The sequence below is a fragment of the Cyphellophora europaea genome, assembly GCF_000365145.1.
Source record: "Cyphellophora europaea CBS 101466 unplaced genomic scaffold supercont1.13, whole genome shotgun sequence".
Lineage (NCBI taxonomy): Eukaryota > Fungi > Ascomycota > Eurotiomycetes > Chaetothyriales > Cyphellophoraceae > Cyphellophora > Cyphellophora europaea.
In genome coordinates, this window is record NW_008481801.1 from 205,097 (window position 1) to 224,314 (window position 19,218).

At 53.5% G+C, this 19,218-nt stretch overlaps 7 protein-coding genes across 7 annotated transcripts; 2 read left to right on the plus strand and 5 right to left on the minus strand.

Moving 5' to 3' along the window:
* Positions 1–9: 9 nt before the first annotated feature.
* On the minus strand, positions 10–1,530 carry HMPREF1541_10526 (uncharacterized protein; the record flags this gene model as incomplete). Its single annotated transcript, XM_008715197.1, has 1 exon — positions 10–1,530. One exon carries the CDS (start codon positions 1,528–1,530, stop codon positions 10–12), a length of 1,521 nt encoding a protein of 506 aa, XP_008713419.1.
* Positions 1,531–3,254: 1,724 nt separating this feature from the next.
* HMPREF1541_10527 (uncharacterized protein) lies at positions 3,255–5,627 on the minus strand (the record flags this gene model as incomplete). The annotated part of the gene is made up of 3 exons (XM_008715198.1): positions 3,255–4,775; positions 4,830–5,110; positions 5,165–5,627. 3 exons carry the CDS (start codon positions 5,625–5,627, stop codon positions 3,255–3,257), a joined length of 2,265 nt encoding a protein of 754 aa, XP_008713420.1.
* Positions 5,628–8,172: 2,545 nt separating this feature from the next.
* On the plus strand, positions 8,173–8,334 carry HMPREF1541_10528 (uncharacterized protein; the record flags this gene model as incomplete). Its single annotated transcript, XM_008715199.1, has 1 exon — positions 8,173–8,334. One exon carries the CDS (start codon positions 8,173–8,175, stop codon positions 8,332–8,334), a length of 162 nt encoding a protein of 53 aa, XP_008713421.1.
* Positions 8,335–9,609: 1,275 nt separating this feature from the next.
* HMPREF1541_10529 (uncharacterized protein) lies at positions 9,610–11,680 on the minus strand (the record flags this gene model as incomplete). Its single annotated transcript, XM_008715200.1, has 8 exons — positions 9,610–9,888; positions 9,952–10,591; positions 10,646–10,823; positions 10,877–10,932; positions 10,987–11,091; positions 11,143–11,168; positions 11,217–11,455; positions 11,512–11,680. 8 exons carry the CDS (start codon positions 11,678–11,680, stop codon positions 9,610–9,612), a joined length of 1,692 nt encoding a protein of 563 aa, XP_008713422.1.
* A 747-nt stretch (positions 11,681–12,427) lies between these two features.
* Positions 12,428–13,578, plus strand: HMPREF1541_10530 (uncharacterized protein; the record flags this gene model as incomplete). Its single annotated transcript, XM_008715201.1, has 2 exons — positions 12,428–12,708; positions 12,771–13,578. The coding sequence occupies 2 exons, from the start codon at positions 12,428–12,430 to the stop codon at positions 13,576–13,578; spliced, it is 1,089 nt and encodes a 362-aa protein (XP_008713423.1).
* A 267-nt stretch (positions 13,579–13,845) lies between these two features.
* On the minus strand, positions 13,846–15,727 carry HMPREF1541_10531 (uncharacterized protein; the record flags this gene model as incomplete). Its single annotated transcript, XM_008715202.1, has 3 exons — positions 13,846–14,040; positions 14,096–15,483; positions 15,535–15,727. The coding sequence occupies 3 exons, from the start codon at positions 15,725–15,727 to the stop codon at positions 13,846–13,848; spliced, it is 1,776 nt and encodes a 591-aa protein (XP_008713424.1).
* Positions 15,728–16,743: 1,016 nt separating this feature from the next.
* HMPREF1541_10532 (uncharacterized protein) lies at positions 16,744–18,334 on the minus strand (the record flags this gene model as incomplete). Its single annotated transcript, XM_008715203.1, has 4 exons — positions 16,744–17,401; positions 17,496–17,608; positions 17,653–17,784; positions 17,834–18,334. The coding sequence occupies 4 exons, from the start codon at positions 18,332–18,334 to the stop codon at positions 16,744–16,746; spliced, it is 1,404 nt and encodes a 467-aa protein (XP_008713425.1).
* Positions 18,335–19,218: the final 884 nt, after the last annotated feature.

A 19,218-nucleotide genomic window follows, 5' to 3' on the forward strand; every position in this document is an offset into this window, starting at 1 on the left:
ATGAGCCACTCAGACGATGGTGTATTCCTGGAGATAGTCCGCTCCATCAAAGTCGAAGGGCTCGGGCGGCTGGCCGTAGTTTGCGAGGCTGAAGAGCTCTGGCCTCACGCAGTCTGGAACCGAATCATGATCCATCCACAAATCGAATCGCCCGACTCGCTGGAAGATCTGCGCGTGTATGTTGGGTCTATCGTCCTGGATTTGACGGAGGATCAGGCCGCGCAGGCCCCAGTATCGATTTCCGAGATCATTCGCACGTCCCTTGAGGGATTTCGCTGTAGTCCTGCTTGCTATTATCACCCCGGTGTAGCCTGAAGGAAATACTTGGCATGCAGATGACCAGCATCTTCTGATGGTGTTGTAGGTAGTATAAGTTAACGGGTGTCCCGGTATCGCCTCTGTAGCGCGGTCGCTCGATGATTGGACACACCAAACGGCGCCGTTAGACGCAATTCCAAGTGCCTTGTTTCCAGAATCTCGTAACAGTCTCACCCCCGACGCCTTGATCTTGATGTAACCCTCCAGAGATTTCTGGTCAGACCGATGCTGAGGTTTTCTGCATCCGATGGATACAGACTTCGCAACAACACGGTCAAGATGGTCGTTGAAGATGGATAAGTCGTTCACGAGGCCATCGCTGGAGGCCCATGACCAGGACGGATACCTGAGGGACGTTTCTGGCCGCGGCGCTGCGGTTCTGAAGACAGACCACAGCAATGCTTGCGGTAGCAGCTCCTGCCATAGACCGGCAATCCAGTGATAGCCAGTGATCTGAGAGTATCTTGAAACGACACCATTGATTGCATGGAGCTTGTCGTCCGGGTACGTCAAGTCCAAGCTGGTGTATTTACAAAGCACCCGGTGCCAAGTGTTCGTTCTGAGAGCAACAGACTGCTGATTCTTGCTGAGAGGCTCATGGGTTGAATCTTTGTGCAGTTGCAGTCGTGCTCGTAGCGGCACGAGTGATTTGTCATGGGCAGAATACATGTGTGAAGAATCCTCGAATACCGCCCTGTCCGAATGTGAGCAAAGCTCTGGATAAAGCTCACTCCGCCGACCACCAGCACACTCCCAGAAGATGTGTTGCGCCCCAAAGAAGAGAGTTCGGCGTGCCAGAAGCCTTTCCTGATATACCCAGCCGCGGCGAAGTAGGGCTGCATTCTCGACACCATCTTCCCAGTGGGCCCGGTCAAGAATCCTGGTTCTGGATTCGGATCTGAGGCTACCATCGGTGATTAGAGTGGATAGCGGGCCACAGCCGACGCTGTAGCGGCTGAAGAACAGGTGGTCGGGGTCGCCAACGACCGCTGCAATATTAACGCTACCTCCAGCGTAGATTCTGCCCATCTGTTGAAACTCACTGTGCAACTCCTGGACATTGTCTTGCATCAAACACAAGCTGTCCACCCAGAGATACCGTATTGATAGCGCCTTCACCACCTGCAGGGCTTCTTGAATAATATTCGGAAACGCTGAACAAGGCAAGCCGTTGCGTAGGTTATGCTCGTTATCGGCTGTAAGTCTGAACATCTCCGTAGAAGGCCCCCACCTGTGACTGAGAGTGCAATAGCCTGAGCCAGCTTCCAATGCCGCTGAGCCATCTACCAAGCGTACACGATTACATTGCGCCTCCTCGTAAATCTCCAACAGTCGTCCGGGGAGGTAGCAGTCTCGGGTTCCTAGGCAGGAATGATGCCATTCATCGCATTCTCGAAGCCAACGCCTAGCCAAGTGGAGCACTTCATCGCTACCAGAGTAGCCGGCTATATCAGAAGACACTGGGTAAGCATCTATATCATGGGGAACATCATGCTGCAAAAAGTCGGTCCCAATAGAGCCCACACCTAGGATCTGTGTTAATAGTCCTGTAACATACGCCGGGTACGACAAATCAACCATAACCTCAATTTCGACGTATGGTCTGGCCCACTTCGTCCGCAACAAGACTTGCGCTAGTCTCTGGCAATGCCGACATCCTTTGTCTGCCCTGTAGAAGATCGTTTGCTTTCTGACACTGACAACAGGCAGGTCCCTCCGTTTAGGGCTCTCGAGCGCTTCTCGAAACCAGGCCGTGCATCTCCCACAGTACATTGACACAACAGATTCGGGGGGTTCTCGTCTAGTGTATGTCACAGGACGGTTGGGAGGGTAGCGGTAGTCGAGAAAGAGTGGCCGATTTAGGGGCGTCCATGCTTCGGCAGAGAGACAAGAGCATCGTTCCCGATCTGACGGACCTCATGAGGACTGCCATCCACGACTGGCTCTGCATTGAAGTCGAGACCGCAATGAGCTAGGACGAAACAGAGCTCAAGCGCCGCAAATCAAGTGCCAAGCAGAGCGCAAAAACCCCCCAAAGTGCCTGCAGCAATAGTGGCACGAAGGAACCGAGACCTTTCGACGCCTCACCCCGCAGTACGCATGCATGCACGCCAGACACAAAAGGTCTTTTGCCACGTAAATAAGGCCTGGAAATATCGACCGATCCTCAGCTTGAGCGGAGATCCTAGCCTATCAGACCATCTGGCGTTGTGATGGCCTTGAGACCATGTGTCGCCGGCTTGCCTGGCTGCGTCTCGTCACAGCGAGCGTGGTCGAAGATGCACGGAAGGTCAGTGGCCGGTTTTGGCACGCAGCATGAGAGAGCTATGCAGATCTGCACGATCGAACACCATCGACCATTGTAGATTGCAGAGGAGGGGATAATGAGATGGGGTGAGATGAAGGTTTCGTCATTAACGCGACGGCAAGCGGCAGTCGATCCTGCCGTCCTGGCGTGGACGAAGATGTGCCCTCCGGGCTTTTCTACCGAGATCTACGCAAAGAAAAGCAAAGCAAAGCAAAGCAAGGCATAGGAAAAGGACAAGAGCGACAACAATCTTGGTGTAATCGATCAATTGATCAAATTGTTCTGGTCTACCAGGTGAGCTACTTATGAAGCCCATCCTTCTGTTGTATCAGTGAATAGAGAGTAGCAGTTTCCCTAAAACCTGCTCCATCCATCAAACCTCAGACACCGAGTGCTGACAATCTTCGCTCAGTCTGTCGTCCACTTCTTCTTTCCATTATCGTCACAACACTCAACCTCTCGACATCCTCTTTTTTTGGAAGATCGGGGAGTGACAGGAGTAATTCTCCTGACGAACGTTGTAGAATACAAAACCAATTTCATTCCTGCTAAAACTCCTGATCCGTCACATTCGTATGATTCATTCTGCCCATATTCCCAAAAGCAGGTAGTCCAACGGTGGCAACATCTAATTGGCACCGTAGTCGTAGTTGGACTCACTCTCCGAGTAGATCTCGTCAATGAGCTCCTTCTCCACGGCAGCGTGGAACTGTTCGTCGTTCTGCATGATGGGGAACAGAGTGGCGTTGGCGGCAGAGGGATTGGTAAAAGCATTCCTGCCGCTATCACCGACGCCACTAAACAGATCGAAATCATGGTCTGGGGCAGCCGTGGTGCCTGAGATCAGGGGGTCGTCGAAGAAGACGTCACCACCGTCGTACATGTTCGACTGCTCAACATCCTGGTACATGGGCGATGGGTTGGAGATGGACTGATGACGGGAAACTGACTGCAAGAATGACTCTGGGGTAGGCAGACTGGCATAGTTGTCATACGGAGTGGTGTAGTCCATGGCAACATCCATATGAGCCGAGAAAGGTGACTGGCCGGTGATGTTGCTGTAGGCAGGAGTTGAGGGAGTCATGTTGCGGTGGCTGCTGACTGGCGAGATGTAGCTATTGCCGGGAACAAAGCTGTTGAAGTCAAAGGTGCTCTGTTGGTAGGCGTCACTGCGTGGGAAAATGGCAGAGTGGTTGGATGCCTGGCCGTAACCTTCGAAGGCTGACAAAGGCCGCTCAAATGGAGTCACCTGCGCGCTGGTGATGCTGGGGCCTGCCAGGCTGACCGAACGAGAGCGGCTTTCATCCCAAGCACCAGAGGTATAAGACATGGGGCTCTGCATGCTCGAGTTGTAGTCGAGGGCAGGAGTCTGGGGCGTTTGACCAGGCGTCATCTTCATGGTCATGTTCTTGTCTTTTCCCTTTGCACGCTCGTAGTTCCAGCTGTGTTTCTTCTCCATGTGCTGCTTGCAGTTGGACTCGCGCTTGGTCTTGAACTCGCAGAATTGGCACTGGTAGAAGTGAGGATTGGGGTCGTGCTTGTCGTTGATGTGACGATCACGCTCCTTTTCGGTTGGCAAGCCCATCTCGCTGTACTTGCAGTCCTTGTGAGGACACTTGAAAGGGCGCGAGTGAGTCTTCTCATGTTTGGCGAGATCACACTTGCGAGTGAAGATCTTGTCGCATCCTGGATCAGAGCATTGCATCTCGATGATCTCAGGGATGACGCCCTTCTTACGGCGAGCCATGGAGCGAGCGACATCTTCGTCGTGCAGGCTGCTTGCAGAACGCTTGATGCCAGGGAGGGGGGTATATTCTTCTCCTGTACGAAGAGAAGTGGCCCTGCCATTCTTCCAGCCGACAAGTTCTGCCATGTTGCCGGTTGTGCTGAGACCACCTTCCAAGGTGACCTCGTCGTAAGGTGAATCGAAGGAGTCGGTATCAAGTTCACCAGACTCGGTCTGGGTGTGGCCTATTTGTGAGGCTAGTCTGCCAACTTGTTGCACAAGGTCGAGGAAGTAACCGTTGTCGTATGGACGGTCGTCTGCTCGACGTTGCTCGGTTTCAGGCAGTTGTTGGTAGGTATCAAGGACGAGCTGGATCGAGAACTCGCCAAAGGTGCGGTAAAGTTGAGGTGTGATGTCAAAGGTCTTTTCAGACGTTGGGTCAGACGGCGAAGATAAGCTGGAGAGGACACTGCTTACCAGAGGCTGGAAGATGAGGGAGCGCTCAATATCGCGCAAGCATCTGTTTTTGTTGGACTTGACACCAAGAGAAGAGACCAAAGGATGGAAGTCTTCAAAGCGCTCTTCACGGAGGATGGGCGCGATTATGTACTTGTTGATTTTCTTTCTCGCAAAAGGTGAAAGGAGGGGTTGTGAGGTACTCCGGGATGGTGGGGCAACACTCTGAGTCACTGCCGACGCGTTTGAGCGCGTTGACTTCTGGCGTCTTTGAGGCGGGGCTGAGCCTGAGGCGTTAGTTGCTGAAATTTTGTCAGAATCAGATGAACACATCAACAAGCAGCGGACAAGCCAACCTTGAATCAAGTTCTTGGTCGAAGAACCGTCTTCCTCGGAAGCGTGACCACCACTGACAGAGCTCCGGTCACCGATGGATGACCCCAACGCACTGTCCCTTTCCAAAAGGTCCAAAGCTCTTTCGAATTTCTGAGATAGACTTTTGTCACTCGACGCCGACACAACGGAACCACCGAGGCCTTCGTCCGATGAGACGGAGCCGCGACGAACCTTGACCCGGTCTTCAAAATCTTTGATGGAGCGTCGACGGTTTGATGATCTTCTACCTCTTGCACCTGAGAAGGTCTCTTCAAAGTCGCGCAGCGATTCGGTGACGTCGGTCTTATCAGAAAGCCAGCTGGCGAGCATAGACTGAGAGCATGTCGGGGACCGACGGGCCAGGTGATGGATGCTCAAGATTGGATCGTCGTCCTTGGGAGGCGATGAGGAGTAGTGGAAGGTGTTGCCTTTGTGCAGGGACATCTTAGGATGAAGGCATGCTGGCAGGTCGAGTGAAGGCTTGACGACGAGACGGTTTGAACGACGATGAGAGAGTGGGGTGGGAGGAGGAGGCATGGACGAAGTGGGCGCCATGATAGAGATATATGATGCGAGGCAACCGGACGAGCAGATGACAGACTAGTGGCTAGTTCGCACTCAGCACGCGACTCATTGGACGAGATGCGCAGATGCTTGTGGCGTATGACTCACCTAGCCAATGGGCGAAGACGAAAGAATGTCGAAACAGATGCCGATACTGAAGTTGACTTCGTTACTCACAATTGTTGGTTGTCGGATAGATCGGTGATTGTTGGCGAGAGGGGCCAGGAGAGCACCGCCGAGTGTCTGGAGAACTTTTGTGCTGGTTGTTGGTCGTAGCGGGGGCCGCCACGAGGTTTGTTTTGCCCGTCCAACAGATGTGTAATGGTTCAGGTTGGGTGGAAAGGGCTGGGTATGTTCTTCGTGGTTCGGGGGCGGGTTGCGGTGGATTATGAGCGAAAAGGACAGATTGTGACTAGATGAGAAGCCCGAGCACCCGGGGTAGGTTTTAGAATATGGCAGAATCTGGATCTGGATGCCCAAGGCCGGTACAGAGAGGGAGTAAGGAAGAACGTGATGGGGGAGTAGGGCTCATAATGACCGGGTGAGTGAATGATCGGGGCGCAGACGACGCTAGTCACTGGTACCGCCAGGCAGCCGCCAAGACGCATTACCAATCGGAGCGCGGCGGGTGGGGCTTCTATTTAGGTCTCAACTCTCTCCGAGTCACCTGCGCCCCTCCCTCTGCCGTAAACAGGTCGATACAGTATAAACGTCGCGAACCGCACCCCCCAGAGCCCAGAGTCGCAAGAGGCGCATCGGGTTGTTGTTGTGGCCACACTGGCACCAGCGCTGCTCGACCAGAACAGCGAGGACTCAGACCTATCGCGATACCGCCGCAGAATACCCTTCACCTGTGTAACGCAACGATACGTACCGTCTCGGATCCACTTACGACCGGTCAGCAGAGGAAGACGCGCTTTTGCAGCATAAATGAGGGTTTTCCACCAAGCGACCACAAGTATGCACTGAGACGACAAATTACCGTCCATGACGCGCTTTGTCGGTACCCGCAGGCTCGGCGTTGTGAGGAATCGGTTTACTGAATGGACATGCCAAAGGTCCTCTTTAGCGTGCTTACAAAGCCATACTGGATGTAAGTGGCTGTATTGGCCCCAACGATAACTCCGACTGCACAAGATTCGCCTGGCAAGCTAGTCGGCTCAACTGGCCTCCGCCTCCGAGTCAGCCGTTTACGAGGCGAAAGCCCGGCCCGGAATTCCACAGTGGTCGGCTTGCTTCTGTCCCCGCGCCTCTCATGCAGGAACTGTGCATACCTATGCGCACGCCTGCGGTGCATCATGCCCTACCATTGCGCTCCTATGCTCGATGCCTGGATGCGAGCGCGTCGCATGCACGCGTTGGAGACGCTTGAGTGGTTGGCTTTATGCAGTTCTCTGACCGGTGTCCTGGATGGCAGCATGCCACAAATTTCCCCACCCAAGTTTCCGAACATATCTGATACTTTCGAAACGGACAGATTGCCACTTTGAATCCTTTATCTCGATGCACAAAGATCCTGGTGCCAAGCACAAAAGTTCCCGGCTAATTGTGCCGGAAGCACTGCCCGCGTGGGACGCCTGAGGGATCCAACGTCCGGCTCCCCGTGTGGGTCACCTTGATACATTCGATGCCTCAGGCTTCAGAGGATGCTCGTGCCAGGTGGCTTGAATTTTACACGCTTCAAATATGGTTGGTAGAGAGCACCGTGTTTTGATGTGGCATGTAGCTTTCCGACAGGCTCTGCCGCTCCGTCCCTTTCCTGCTCGCCCTTTGCCGTCCACACCTGCAATGAAGATGTCTGCGCGGGCATCGTGCCTCGAGCTCGCACCATCTCCGCCAACCCTTCATCGCTCTGTAGCGACTCTTCTTGGCACTGAACTCGTCTCCATGCAACTCTCGTCCTATGCCAACGCGACGGTCGTGAGAACACTGGCGCTCATGATGGCCATTCTGCCTGTTGCACATAGCATTCTCTGGTGTTTATTCGCCCCTCGGCCCGTCAGAGCAGCGATATGATGTCGACTAGCCTGCTGATAAAGGCAATGCAGCCTAAGTCAGACAGTACACTAAGTATGATGAAATCAGTAGCGAGACAACGTACTTGCGAACTTGAAGAAAGCCATATTTCGGCGATCACGACTTTCAGCGAAGCTGAGGCTATGAGGCTATGGTGGTCACACGAGCCGATTACCCCTTAGCTGTAGGAAGCGCAGTTTACGTTCAGCTCAGATCCTTCGATGTGATTATGACGACTCTCTTGATATGATAGATTTATTTAACTACGAGTTCACATAACATGCAGCGAGAGATCCCCAGAACGGAGAAACATTTAGGTCACTGCCGGGACACGTTCATCATGGTCGTCGGATAGCCAATCCCCCAAAGCAAGCTCGACCTGGCGACGGTTACCATCCTGGCTGAGGAGATGCACGCTCAGCACGGTTGCTGCTCTCTACACTGCACTAGCAATCGGCTTGATCATATTGCGGCGATTAGACATCGCACTCAATGGCTTCCAACCGACCATCATCGAAAATCACTACACCTGGACATATGGTCCAATCGCTCTACTTGTCGTTGTGGTTAGTCTTTGGCGGCAAGTCGACTATTACGCAAGGGTCGTCCAGGCTTGGGCAGTGATGCAATCAGGACCAGAATCTGTTTGGAAACCACTATTATTCGGTTATGTGTCTCCGATCCAGGTCAACAGTTTTATCAAAGCATTACGGTCTCGACATTTTTTGGTTGCAGCATCAGTTGCTGGTTTTGCAATGCTCAAAGGCTTGTCTGCTCCCAGAAGCTGTCACAAGTTCCCGCCAGAGTCATCTATGACAGACAAATGCATTCCCTGCTGGACATTGAATCCTTCGGTCCGGTAGACGAGCAGACTTTTCTGATCAGTGGTACAGAGGGTTTTGACACGTTCTCTTGTCGTATTCAAAAGCACTTCAACCATCTAGCTCAGTTTTCTCGCCCGGCTCAGATGGACGAAGAAAGAACGACATCGGAAGATCTCTTCGATACACTGTTTAACAACATCATCTGGGGCTCTGAGCAAACTCGTAAGGAGGACTTGGTTGGTCCAGAGAATAGTAGGAACCTGATTGCGGCGCTCAATGCGTTCTACAACAGATATATGCAGCTGGTCCTTGACATAGATCTTCGCGCAACGGTCCCACAGGCTGAATGCGCAACCAATCCTGGCGATGAAGGCTACATAGAAGGAGCAACGCTGACTACACGAACGAGGGTCTTCAGGGACAAGCCTTTGAAATTGGTGCTGCAGATACTACTCGCTTTTATGACGCTTTCAGGCGTGTGCACACATCTCCTCGCTAATCCCAGAGGACCCTTGCCACAAGACCCCCACACAATAGCGAGCGTGATGGGCTTCTTTGCCGGGTCCGATCTATGTAGCAGAGATGTAGCGGAGCCGCTACCCCCGAGGATATCTCATGTGCCGCAAACAATATCGCTTGCGGGGTGGCAAGCCTCAGTCTTGTATATCTAGGCGAGGCGAGCGCATGTTCATCAGTCCACCAGGTGTCGACAAAATTCAAGGCAAAATTCCCGGGTTGACTAGAGACTCACACAATAAAGGACCAACAAGATTCAAGAGCGGGTTGCCCGGTCTTACAGTAGATAACTGTTTGGTGGCTGATAAAATTGACTGATGCCCTCCTCAAACCCACGTCAGGGGCTTTGGGGTAGTAGTCTGCTATGAGTGTCAGGAGCCTTCCCGTCATCTTTATCGAGCCCTGAAGGCTGCCGTCGGTTCTGTGACAGCACTCAACACTAGCCATCTCAAGTCCCAATACTTCGTCCGAAAGCATAGATCCTCCGCGGATGGTGGGAGTTCGCCCTACAAGGATTTCTCCTCAATATTGCTGTTGCCTCCCTTGTTGCCATTCTTCTGTATAACTTCCGCAATGCCACTGCTGTCATCGTTTCTCTCTGGTTCCACCCCATCCAGCCGGGCGTTCAATTCTGGATCCTCCTCGGGTCTGAAATAGTTCTTGGGCTCATGCCAACCCGACAGCATGATCATAGGTCGTTTGACCAGGTTGCAGATCCAGAAAACGACGAAGCTGACGATCAGTCCGATCGGGTATGCCAGGTAGTAAGCACGCGTAACTCCCATCTGGGATCGCCGTCAGTATGGCCCCGAAGGTAATAATCGTGGAAGGGTTCACAGGGTACTTACCGGCATTCTGACCCCCATGTTTCCCAGGAAACCAGCAAAATTGGGCGCGATAGCCAAGACGTAGGCTATGTAAGCTCTGATGTTCCATCCTTTTGTGAAGTAGTACGATCCATCCCTCCTAGCTGTGAAAAGATCGTCGATCTTATAGTAGCCTCGACTGATGACCCAATAGTTGCACATCAAGACGCCCGTGATCGCCGATAGGAAGACCTGGTACGACGCCAGGAAGTTGATGAAGACCGAGGCCGATCCAAGCAAATACCATGGGTTTATCAAGACGGAGATAACTTGGCAGATATACATTCCCGTCTTGATACTGATGTATTTGGGAAACAAAGCTGCATAGTCGTTGCCGGCGGGGATCGAGTTCTCGAATACCGAAGAGAACAAGGCTGAATACGCGAACATGAAGGCGACGAAGAAGACACCGGCTCGATTTGCTGGGGTGTAGTCCCGGGATTGGATGCGATCCAGGTACGTCAATGGGTTCCATTCGAGTTCTCCCAGCACAAGGACGGAGCTGGAGGCCACGATGTTTCCCACCAGACACACCGTCAAATCGGCTAGGGGAAATCCTAGCACATTGCCTAGGATAACGTCGTTGGGCTTCTTGGCATACCGTTGGAAGTCCGATGCGTTGCTGTCTATGTGTCAGAGACAGCGAACTTGCTTGACTGTTACGGAGGAAGCTCACCTTGCGAACGTTGCACAGTTTCCGGCAGCCAAAAACAGAAAGCGGACCATCAACCAAGCCTTCTCACTGCCATGGACCTGAGATGGCTGACGTACGACCGGGCCTGCACCGCCGGCCAGAGTGAGACACCAAGCCAGCATTGTCACCGCACTGATTAGGTATACCACAAGTTTGATATCTGAGAGGTTTAGCATATGTTGAGTGTTGACTGATCTTGATACGTCAACTTACAAACGAGCACTCGCATCTTCGGAATAGGAATGGTGAGAAAGAAGCAGACTGCGATCCTGATGACAATCAACATCTCCTGCGGTTCCGATCATGCTGATGGTCAAACATACCAGAAAATAACGTAGCCGATAAAGCCTCCTGAGTCCAGAGCCGAGCCTGGTCCCATGATATTAGGCAGGGTCGCGATTCCAGGAAAGATAGCATGTAGCATAGCACTGTGAAGTGTCAGTGAGCTGTTCGGCACAACACCTAACTTTAGAGCATACTAGACGCATTGCCCACCTTGAACGCCCTAGATCCAGTCAGCTAGGTCTCTCTCGAGTGTCATTGAAAGGCATACATTAACCCCATTCCACACAGTCGCCATCACAGCTCGGTTGAAAGTCGGCCACCAGCCTCCAAAGACGCCAAAGGCTGCCCTGCAGTTGATGGGAAACCCTACATGGTAAACGGCACCGGCCCGTCCGTTCAGCACGTAGATTGTGGCAATCAGGAACCAACCAGCGACCTGACAGCCCAGAACTTCCCACAGGTTCAGTCCGAACGATTGGGCGGCCGATCCACCGTACCATGTGGCAACTATGGATGTCAGCGATTGGGCCTTTCTCGGTGTGGGGAGGTCTCCCTATGCTCACCAGTTGCGACGGCGGAGAACCAGAAGGTAAAGTATGTTCGTTGAGTCCACGTCCGGTCCTTGATGGCGAGTGGTCGGATATCATCGTTGTCGAGCAAAGCGTCTCTGCCATGGACTTCCTCGCCGCCCTTGGCGGCAAGGCGCCTCTTCAGGTTGCCCGCAAGTCCCATGTTGTTAAAAACAAAAGGCCGGGCAGCGAGATACGCTGTTGGTCTTCGACTGTCTTCTGCTGTCAAGTCGATAAGATGGATTCAATCAAAAGGTTATACTAGTAACTCATATTGCTTGGGGTAGTGATCCTCTATCAATTGCACCAATGACACATCCTGCTCCGAACCGAGGGTCAACCCTGTCAACCCGATAAGACCTGACATATCTAGAATCACCAGGCAATGCTTTGTGTGTCCTTCCCAACTGCCTTCTCGAACGTCAATGCGCGCCGCAGAAGCGTTATCTTTTGGTGCAAAGCAAACGGTCATCAGCGCGGCCAAGGTTCGTTTGGGGGCTGCAACGGTGCGGTATCTCGACCCCCAAATGGACCCCCAAATGGACCCCCAATACAAAGTCGATGATCTGATTGGTTTCTCCAAACGACAGCCGTCGATCATTTTCCATTTGATAGCAACGTGGTATGGAAAGCTCTTGGGCTTCGGCGAAAGCCGACATCTACAACCCAATCAAGATCGTTGCGCGCTGTGTGGGATGCCGCGTGGTCGTAGCGAATCCCTAGATTCCACGGTAAGGCTATACAAAGCGGAGTACCCACAGGGTCGTGCTCCTAGGGCAGCGGTACGGTTCTGACGGCTGTGAAAGGACTGTTAGCGGCCGTCGACGAGTGTACTTAAAGACGAACTGTCTATACAGCACAAATCCAACACCGACATCAATACCGCTTGCAGAGTACACAGTCAGACACAATGTCCGCGACAATGACAGAAGTCGCCCCAGCGACAACCCAGCTTGAACTGATGACAGCCTATGGACCTGTATTCCGCACCGTGTCCACCTCCGCTCCTCGAGACAGCCTACCGGACGAGATCCCCGTGATTGACATCAGCACCATCTACGACGGCCCCGAAGCTCGACGGGCACTTGCAGTCAAGTTCAAAGCCGCCGCCGAGAACATTGGCTTCTTCTACATCCAGAACCACGGCATCGGCGAGCAAATCGTCAGCAACGCGGCGAAGCAGGCTTGGAGGTAAGGTTACTTCCCCCACCCCATGTTTGGCTGCACGGCGGCTCAGCGTCATTTTCCGACAGGTTCTTCCGTCAACCCGCGGACGCAAAATCAAAGGTCTCCAAGACCCAATCCAAGTACTACAACGGCTGGAGCTCCGTCGGCTCCGGCAAGATCTCCCCCTCCGAGTCCCGCGACAAGAAGGAAGGCTTCCAATGGAAGTACGAGCCGAGCATCGACCCGGACACCAAAGACCCAAGCCAGGTCCCCGAGGAGGTGAAACGCTGGATCCGCGCCGAGGACTTCGTCTGGACCGGTACCGCGCACCTCCCCGACTTCCAGAAGGAGGTATTGGAGTACTGGAAGGCAACCCTGACGCTCGCGCGGCAGATGATGAAGGTCTTCGCCCTCTGCCTGGACCTGCCGGAAACCTACTTCCAAGCGCTGACCAGCTACCCGGGCGCCGACGGCGTCTTCAACTACTACCCGGGCCTGACACCGGAGCTCGCACGCGAAGACGCGGGCCCCATCGACGTCGGACTGGGGGCGCACACGGACCTGCAGTGCCTGACGCTGCTGTGGCAGGACCAGGTCGGCGGCCTGCAAGTCCTCAACACGCGCGGCGAGTGGATCAAGGCGCAGCCTATCCCGGGCACCTTTGTCGTCAACATCGGCGATTTCCTCATGCGCATGTCCAACGGCCGGCTGAAGTCGACGGTGCACCGCGTGTACAACCGCACGACGCAGGATCGGCTCAGCATGCCGTTCTTTCTGGGGTTCAACTTCAACGAGACGTGCTCGGTGCTGCCGACGTGTACGGATGAGGATAATCCGCCCCAGTATGAGCCTATTTCCTGTGGCGAGGTGAGTTCCCATAGCCACCAGCTTTGAAGTGGAAGGGCTGCTGACAATGTCTTTTAGTGGTGTCGATTGCGGTTCGAGAAGGCTACATTGTCAGCCCGGGCATGAAAGTGTGTGGAGGATTCGATCATCACATTCCCTCACACGGGCTCACCACGCGATGGCTTTGGGCATATTGTTCTTGTCTATTGAGGTGTCATAAATATATATCGTCTATCTGAGCTCTTCGTTGGCTTTTGATCTATTGTTCGTGATGCTCCTGCTTCACCAGACATGAATGACCGCACAAGTACTTCTTTAGGACTCCGGGTATTGATCCTCGTATTCGTCAACAACCCACTGACAAAACGCTTCCCATTTCTCGTGCCATTGTCGCAGCCTTTCTGCTTTGATGCCCTTGCCATTTACCCCCATTGTGATATCTCTAATCCACTCAACCTGCGACTGGTCCTCAAAATTTGCCCAACGCACGCTGTTCTCTGCCAGGGCACCCTGTGTACCGCGTTGTCAGTTCTCGACCGCATACTCGGGATCGCGTAACACTTACCAGCCCAGCCAACCCCAGGTTATCACTCGCCTGCAATACCTGGTAGAAGTCGAATGACAAGCCCGGCGCATCCTGCCCCATCATGCTCGGATCATCATTACTGATAGCCGTCGCGACGCCATGCGCGATCATAGCCCCGATGGGGTGATGCAGCACATCTGTTGCCAGTCTCAGCACCTCACTCGAGATCGGACACACCTCGACCATGACGTGATTGTCCTTCACATCCTTGAGTAGCTCTGGATGCTTATAGAGCGAAAACCCGTGGCCAATCCGTCGGGAATCGAAGAGCAGGGCGTCGAACAAATTGTGGTCCGTGGCGTTGCCGTCACCGAGCGTCTCACCGGCATGGAAGAAGAAGGGCATCGTCACATTGAGCGCCGAGGCCTGCTCTTGGAAGAAGATCAGCTCCGGCGCCAGGTCAACGAGCGGCTGGCCCAGGTCTTCCTGCTGCACGAGGTCGTAGCCGGAGATCAGGTCGGGAAACGCGAGTTTGCGTTCCAGCGCATGTATCATGTTGTTCAGGATCAGGGTGCGGTTGAGACCTCGTAAGTCCGCCCAGATGAAACGAACGCCCCAGAAGTCTTGCCCCTTGTCGGTGGCCTGGAACCTTTCGATCTCTTCGACGGTCACGCGCCAGAAGAAGTCCAGGTCAGGGCTGTCGTCTTCTTGGCCATTGGGGACGAGCGAGGGGCTCCAGCCATGCCGAATCTCAACCCAGGATATATTATCGTCGACGAGTCCGGCGAGGAGATTGCGGTAGTACGTGCGAAGAAGAGGCTCGTAGCTGATCAGTTGCCCCGATACGTCAAAAAGTGCTTGAAACGTCCGCCAGATTGCATCCACCCCCAGGTCATGGCGCACGCTCTCCCCAGCCTCAAGTACCAGTCTCGATTTGAGGTAGGCGAAGAGCTCGTCCTTGCCACCTGCGAAGGAAGCCGCTGCTTGCTTCACCGGCATCTCGGTGCCTGAGATGTAATCCTCGGATTCAAGCGAGATCTCGCTCGCCTCGAGCGTGGTGTTGACATGCCTGATACTGATCGACGCATTCTGGCGCGCCAGCTCCGTCGTCAGCGCCTGCGATGTCGAGATCACCATGCCGTCCGTGTCGTAGAGAGCCTGGAGCATCACGTCGAAAGGCTGCATGGCGCTGAGATGTGCATGCAACAGGGCGCCTTTGGGCATTCGAGACACAACCTTCCATAGCTCCGTGGTCACGATGGTCGATCTCGCCTTTGCAAACATCTCTCCCGCGAATTGCTCGAGGTCCTCCTGGCCAATTGCTCCGGGCTTCCTCCAAACCTGGTCGATTTCGTTTTGGCGAATGGCTGCCACAATGGCGTTTGCGCGTTTTGCGTTGTCGGAAAGCGACTCCTTGAATGCATGATCTGGCGAACGGTGAGTGACTTCGCGTTGTGCACTCTCTGGTGAATACTTACCTTGACGTAGTTCCTTCTCAGAATCAATGTACTCTGAGCGAGCTTGCAGGTAATTTGTGATTACCGAACTGTTCAGCCCTGGAACACCGTCGGGCGAGATGATTTGAGCGACATCAGCTGCAGCGCAACTCAGAAAAGTTGCTGACCAGATGAGAGCCAGCAACATCCAAGCGTGAGTACCATCAAAAGCCATTTGTGACTCGCTATGGGATGCTGGTCACCACAACAGGATGACACTGAATCAACTTTCAGCCTTCGAGTAGAGCCCTTGGATGCTTTTTCAGTGTGCGAAGGTAAGCAGCGCTGTAGCTGCAATACGGCCGTCTCTATATTGCAGCTGATTGGAGGCTCAATCGGCGCTCAATGGCTCTCGATCGCCGTCCCAAGACTCAAGGCCCCAATATCTCCACAGCAGCAGGGCTTGGGTCTGGCACCACACGTGGCTGCTTGGGATGTCGTGCTAAAGAACGCGGCGCAATGCGATAGAGCCAAAGTAGCCTTACCGTCCCCAGTCGCCATGATAGTGAGAATGCCACTAGTACGCACTGACAGGTGCCCAGCTGGGCTAGTGGCTAGTTGGGGTCGCTTCGACCCCCAATGACCCCCAATCTCCATGTCTTCTTGGTGAACCTTACGATAACGTTGTTATCGACTTTGTCAGCACCATTCAGATGTATCGGAGATGGCCGTGAGATCCGTGCTCCCAATAGAGGTCCGGTGGCCGATACAGCGTAATGCAACTCATTTTTGGACCGAATGATATCTACGTAGTATCTGTTGTTCTCACGTCTTGAGGCCAGTAAGTCTGCGCAGAAGTTCTGTACCCTCTCGGATCATGCCTATGTCGAAGCAAGACTCCAGGTAGTTGGTCACAACAACCAACATCCCCATCGTGGAAGGGAATCCCGACGATTCTTGTCTTTGAGTATGCGATGCTGCACCCGACTGGGCCTCAACGTTCATGCTAGACGCCGTACGGAGATAGCTTTGGCATTGCTCCTGTGCTGCTTCAAGTGAGACCAATCGACCGCTATGGACAAGATTCGTCGCTGGAATTGTTTTCGTTGTTGCAAATTCGTAGTTCCAGCATATTATGGCAGCAAGATAAACGCACCACAGACAATGCTGGCAGTGCTTCTTGATCGGCTGTCCACAAAGCCGTGCTTGAATGATGCTGGCGGCCCCTGGAGTCTATCAGTGACCGGAATGTTAATGGAAGGGTACACACGGACCGGCAACCCCTTTTCGACCCCGTTCCTCTTTTGCCCACAGTCGTATCTTGCGCTGTGCGTTTGAGTAATCGGTTGGGCCTTTCCGCTTCCCTTCAATGACATGCTTTCCGGCAATGACCTGTAGATCGACGGGTGAGACATCGTAAAGGGTACTTTGCGCCAGCTGCAAGACGCAGGTGCAGCTGGGCACCATCCATGGTAAGTTGCTATTCGACCGTGCTGTTCGCCATGACTGTTCCCACACCACCAGAGAGCGCTCGACGGTATTGCCCAATGACGATGGTTGGTGGTTTGGCCGCTGAGAAATGACACTGTCCTCGCGCCGTGCCACCTCCCTCGCAACAGATAGAATGCCGTACATGACCGTAATAGATCCTGAAAGGCTGCTGTTGGAGTATGGATCTGAGGCGGTGGGGCGCCAGAACTCTTTCAAAAGTTCGATGAACGAGGGCGGCGTTGCAGTAATATCTACGCAGGACATAGCTGTCTCCCACTCCCCACTCGTCTGAGCATACCACGCTCCATCTAGGTCGCTGGGAATGCGAAGATTCATCATGTCCCGGAATGTCATCGTAGGTTCGCCGCCAAAGAGGAAGGCGTGTTTGACGTCCAATACGAAGGTCTGAACGATGAGTCTGACGAAGTACGTTCAACATTGTTAGCATAGAGCTGCGGCTATGTAACGTTTTGTTTGCGACCGCGGACTAGCGGCAGAACGATTTCACTTACCGTCTGACAGCTTCAGCTTCCACCCAAGCTATCCAGTTCAATGTGGCCGATTCACACCTCCTGCGAGGGTGATTGAGCACCTTTTCAGCGCCGCAGTCGAGCCTCAAAACGGCCTAGAGAATTATAAGCTCATCCTTTTGATCTATGGAAGACCAACCTCTAACAGGACTCCATGAAACATCGAAGCGGCACCGCATTCCTCAGATGTGCCTTGGTACCTCGCGAAGAGTAACACAATGAACAAAGTCTGGACCAGCCACAAAGGTGGGTTGCTGGTCAATCTTGGATGCTTGCGTGGCTTGGTCAGTTTGTTGCCGGCAATCAGTTTTGGTACTCACACTCAAAATGTTGGTCCTGATGGCGCGTTGAATTCTGGAAGCAGTATGAAATTCCTGATCATTTTTGCTCCTCATCAGTGCCCAGCCAAAAGTGATTGTGCTCCAGACGAGCTGGGCGCCCGGTGGTTCTCCCATGATCTCGAGGACTGCTTCACCAGTCTCGTCATGATCACGTAAGAAGAGTAGCTCGCGGTGGAGGAAGCTGTATTCAGTGGAGATCTCTCGCGACCAGAGGTGAATGCCTTGTCTCATACTGTTCAAGGAGAAGGTTGGGTCCCGGATGTCGACATCGATGATGTCGCGCAAATCCATCAACAACTCAGTTCGTCTTTCCTGTGTTAGCGCAGTACAAATGGGAAATCCACAGTTGGGGGCTGCAATCTCTCCAGGATGGGCGACGTAAACCTTGGAGTTGGCTTCCTGCAAATATCTGGGAGGTGGATGTTCGCCACTAGAGTCACGCTCTTGTATGAATGTGCGGATCAGAGGGACACTGGGCATTTGATCAGGCAGGATCACTTGCTCTAGCGGAGAACTGAATTCTGAGGCCTGGTGCTGCCAGAACCAGTCTACCTCATTGTCATTCAAGCGAGACGACTGGTTCCTGGATACCTGAGACTTCCAATGATCAATGTCGTCTAGCCAGGAAAACTCCAAGTTGTCCGTCACCGAGCCGGGTGAGGGCAGGAGTCGACCTTCAGAGGCAGGAGCGGGAAGCCAGGGTACAGCATCTGTGCTTGATGCTACAGCAGAGCCATGGTTCAGCGTGATGTGTCGCTGATATAGATCTTTCCTGGCAAAGGAAGTCGTGCACTCGTGACACTTCCATTGCGCCGCATCATCTATGCACGAGGTTTAGGCTGGTGGTGCGCAAGGGCGAGATGTGTGGGTGATACGCACGATTGAGTTGATGCCGCTTAAGATGCTCATGCCGGGTAAAGGCCTTCCCACAGCCCTCCACCGGACAGGTATACGGGCGACTATAGATCGGTGTACGGCAGTCCTCCGATGCCAGTCTGCGGCTTCGGCTTCGTTGACCAGTCTCCAAGATCTGGGGCATTCCTTATCAGAACCGAGAACAGTGGTTGGGTTCAGTATGGTCTAGTTGTCTTCGGAATGCTAAGCAGGCAGGTAGGTGAGCAAATACTGTCCGGAGCAAGCCCAGGTACTTGTAGTCAGAGTCATCAGTGAAGGTAGTAACTGATTCGGTGCCCTCCGCAGGTATACAATCAGTCGAGGGTGTCGGCACTGGTGTAGGTAGACTAGTGGGGCTCATCAGGCTGCACCGGAGCCTCGTCAACGTACCTCCTCCTATATCTGGATCTATGATGCATTTCTTTGACTCTTGCCATGAAAGACACTATGCACAGCCTTGCAATACGCCT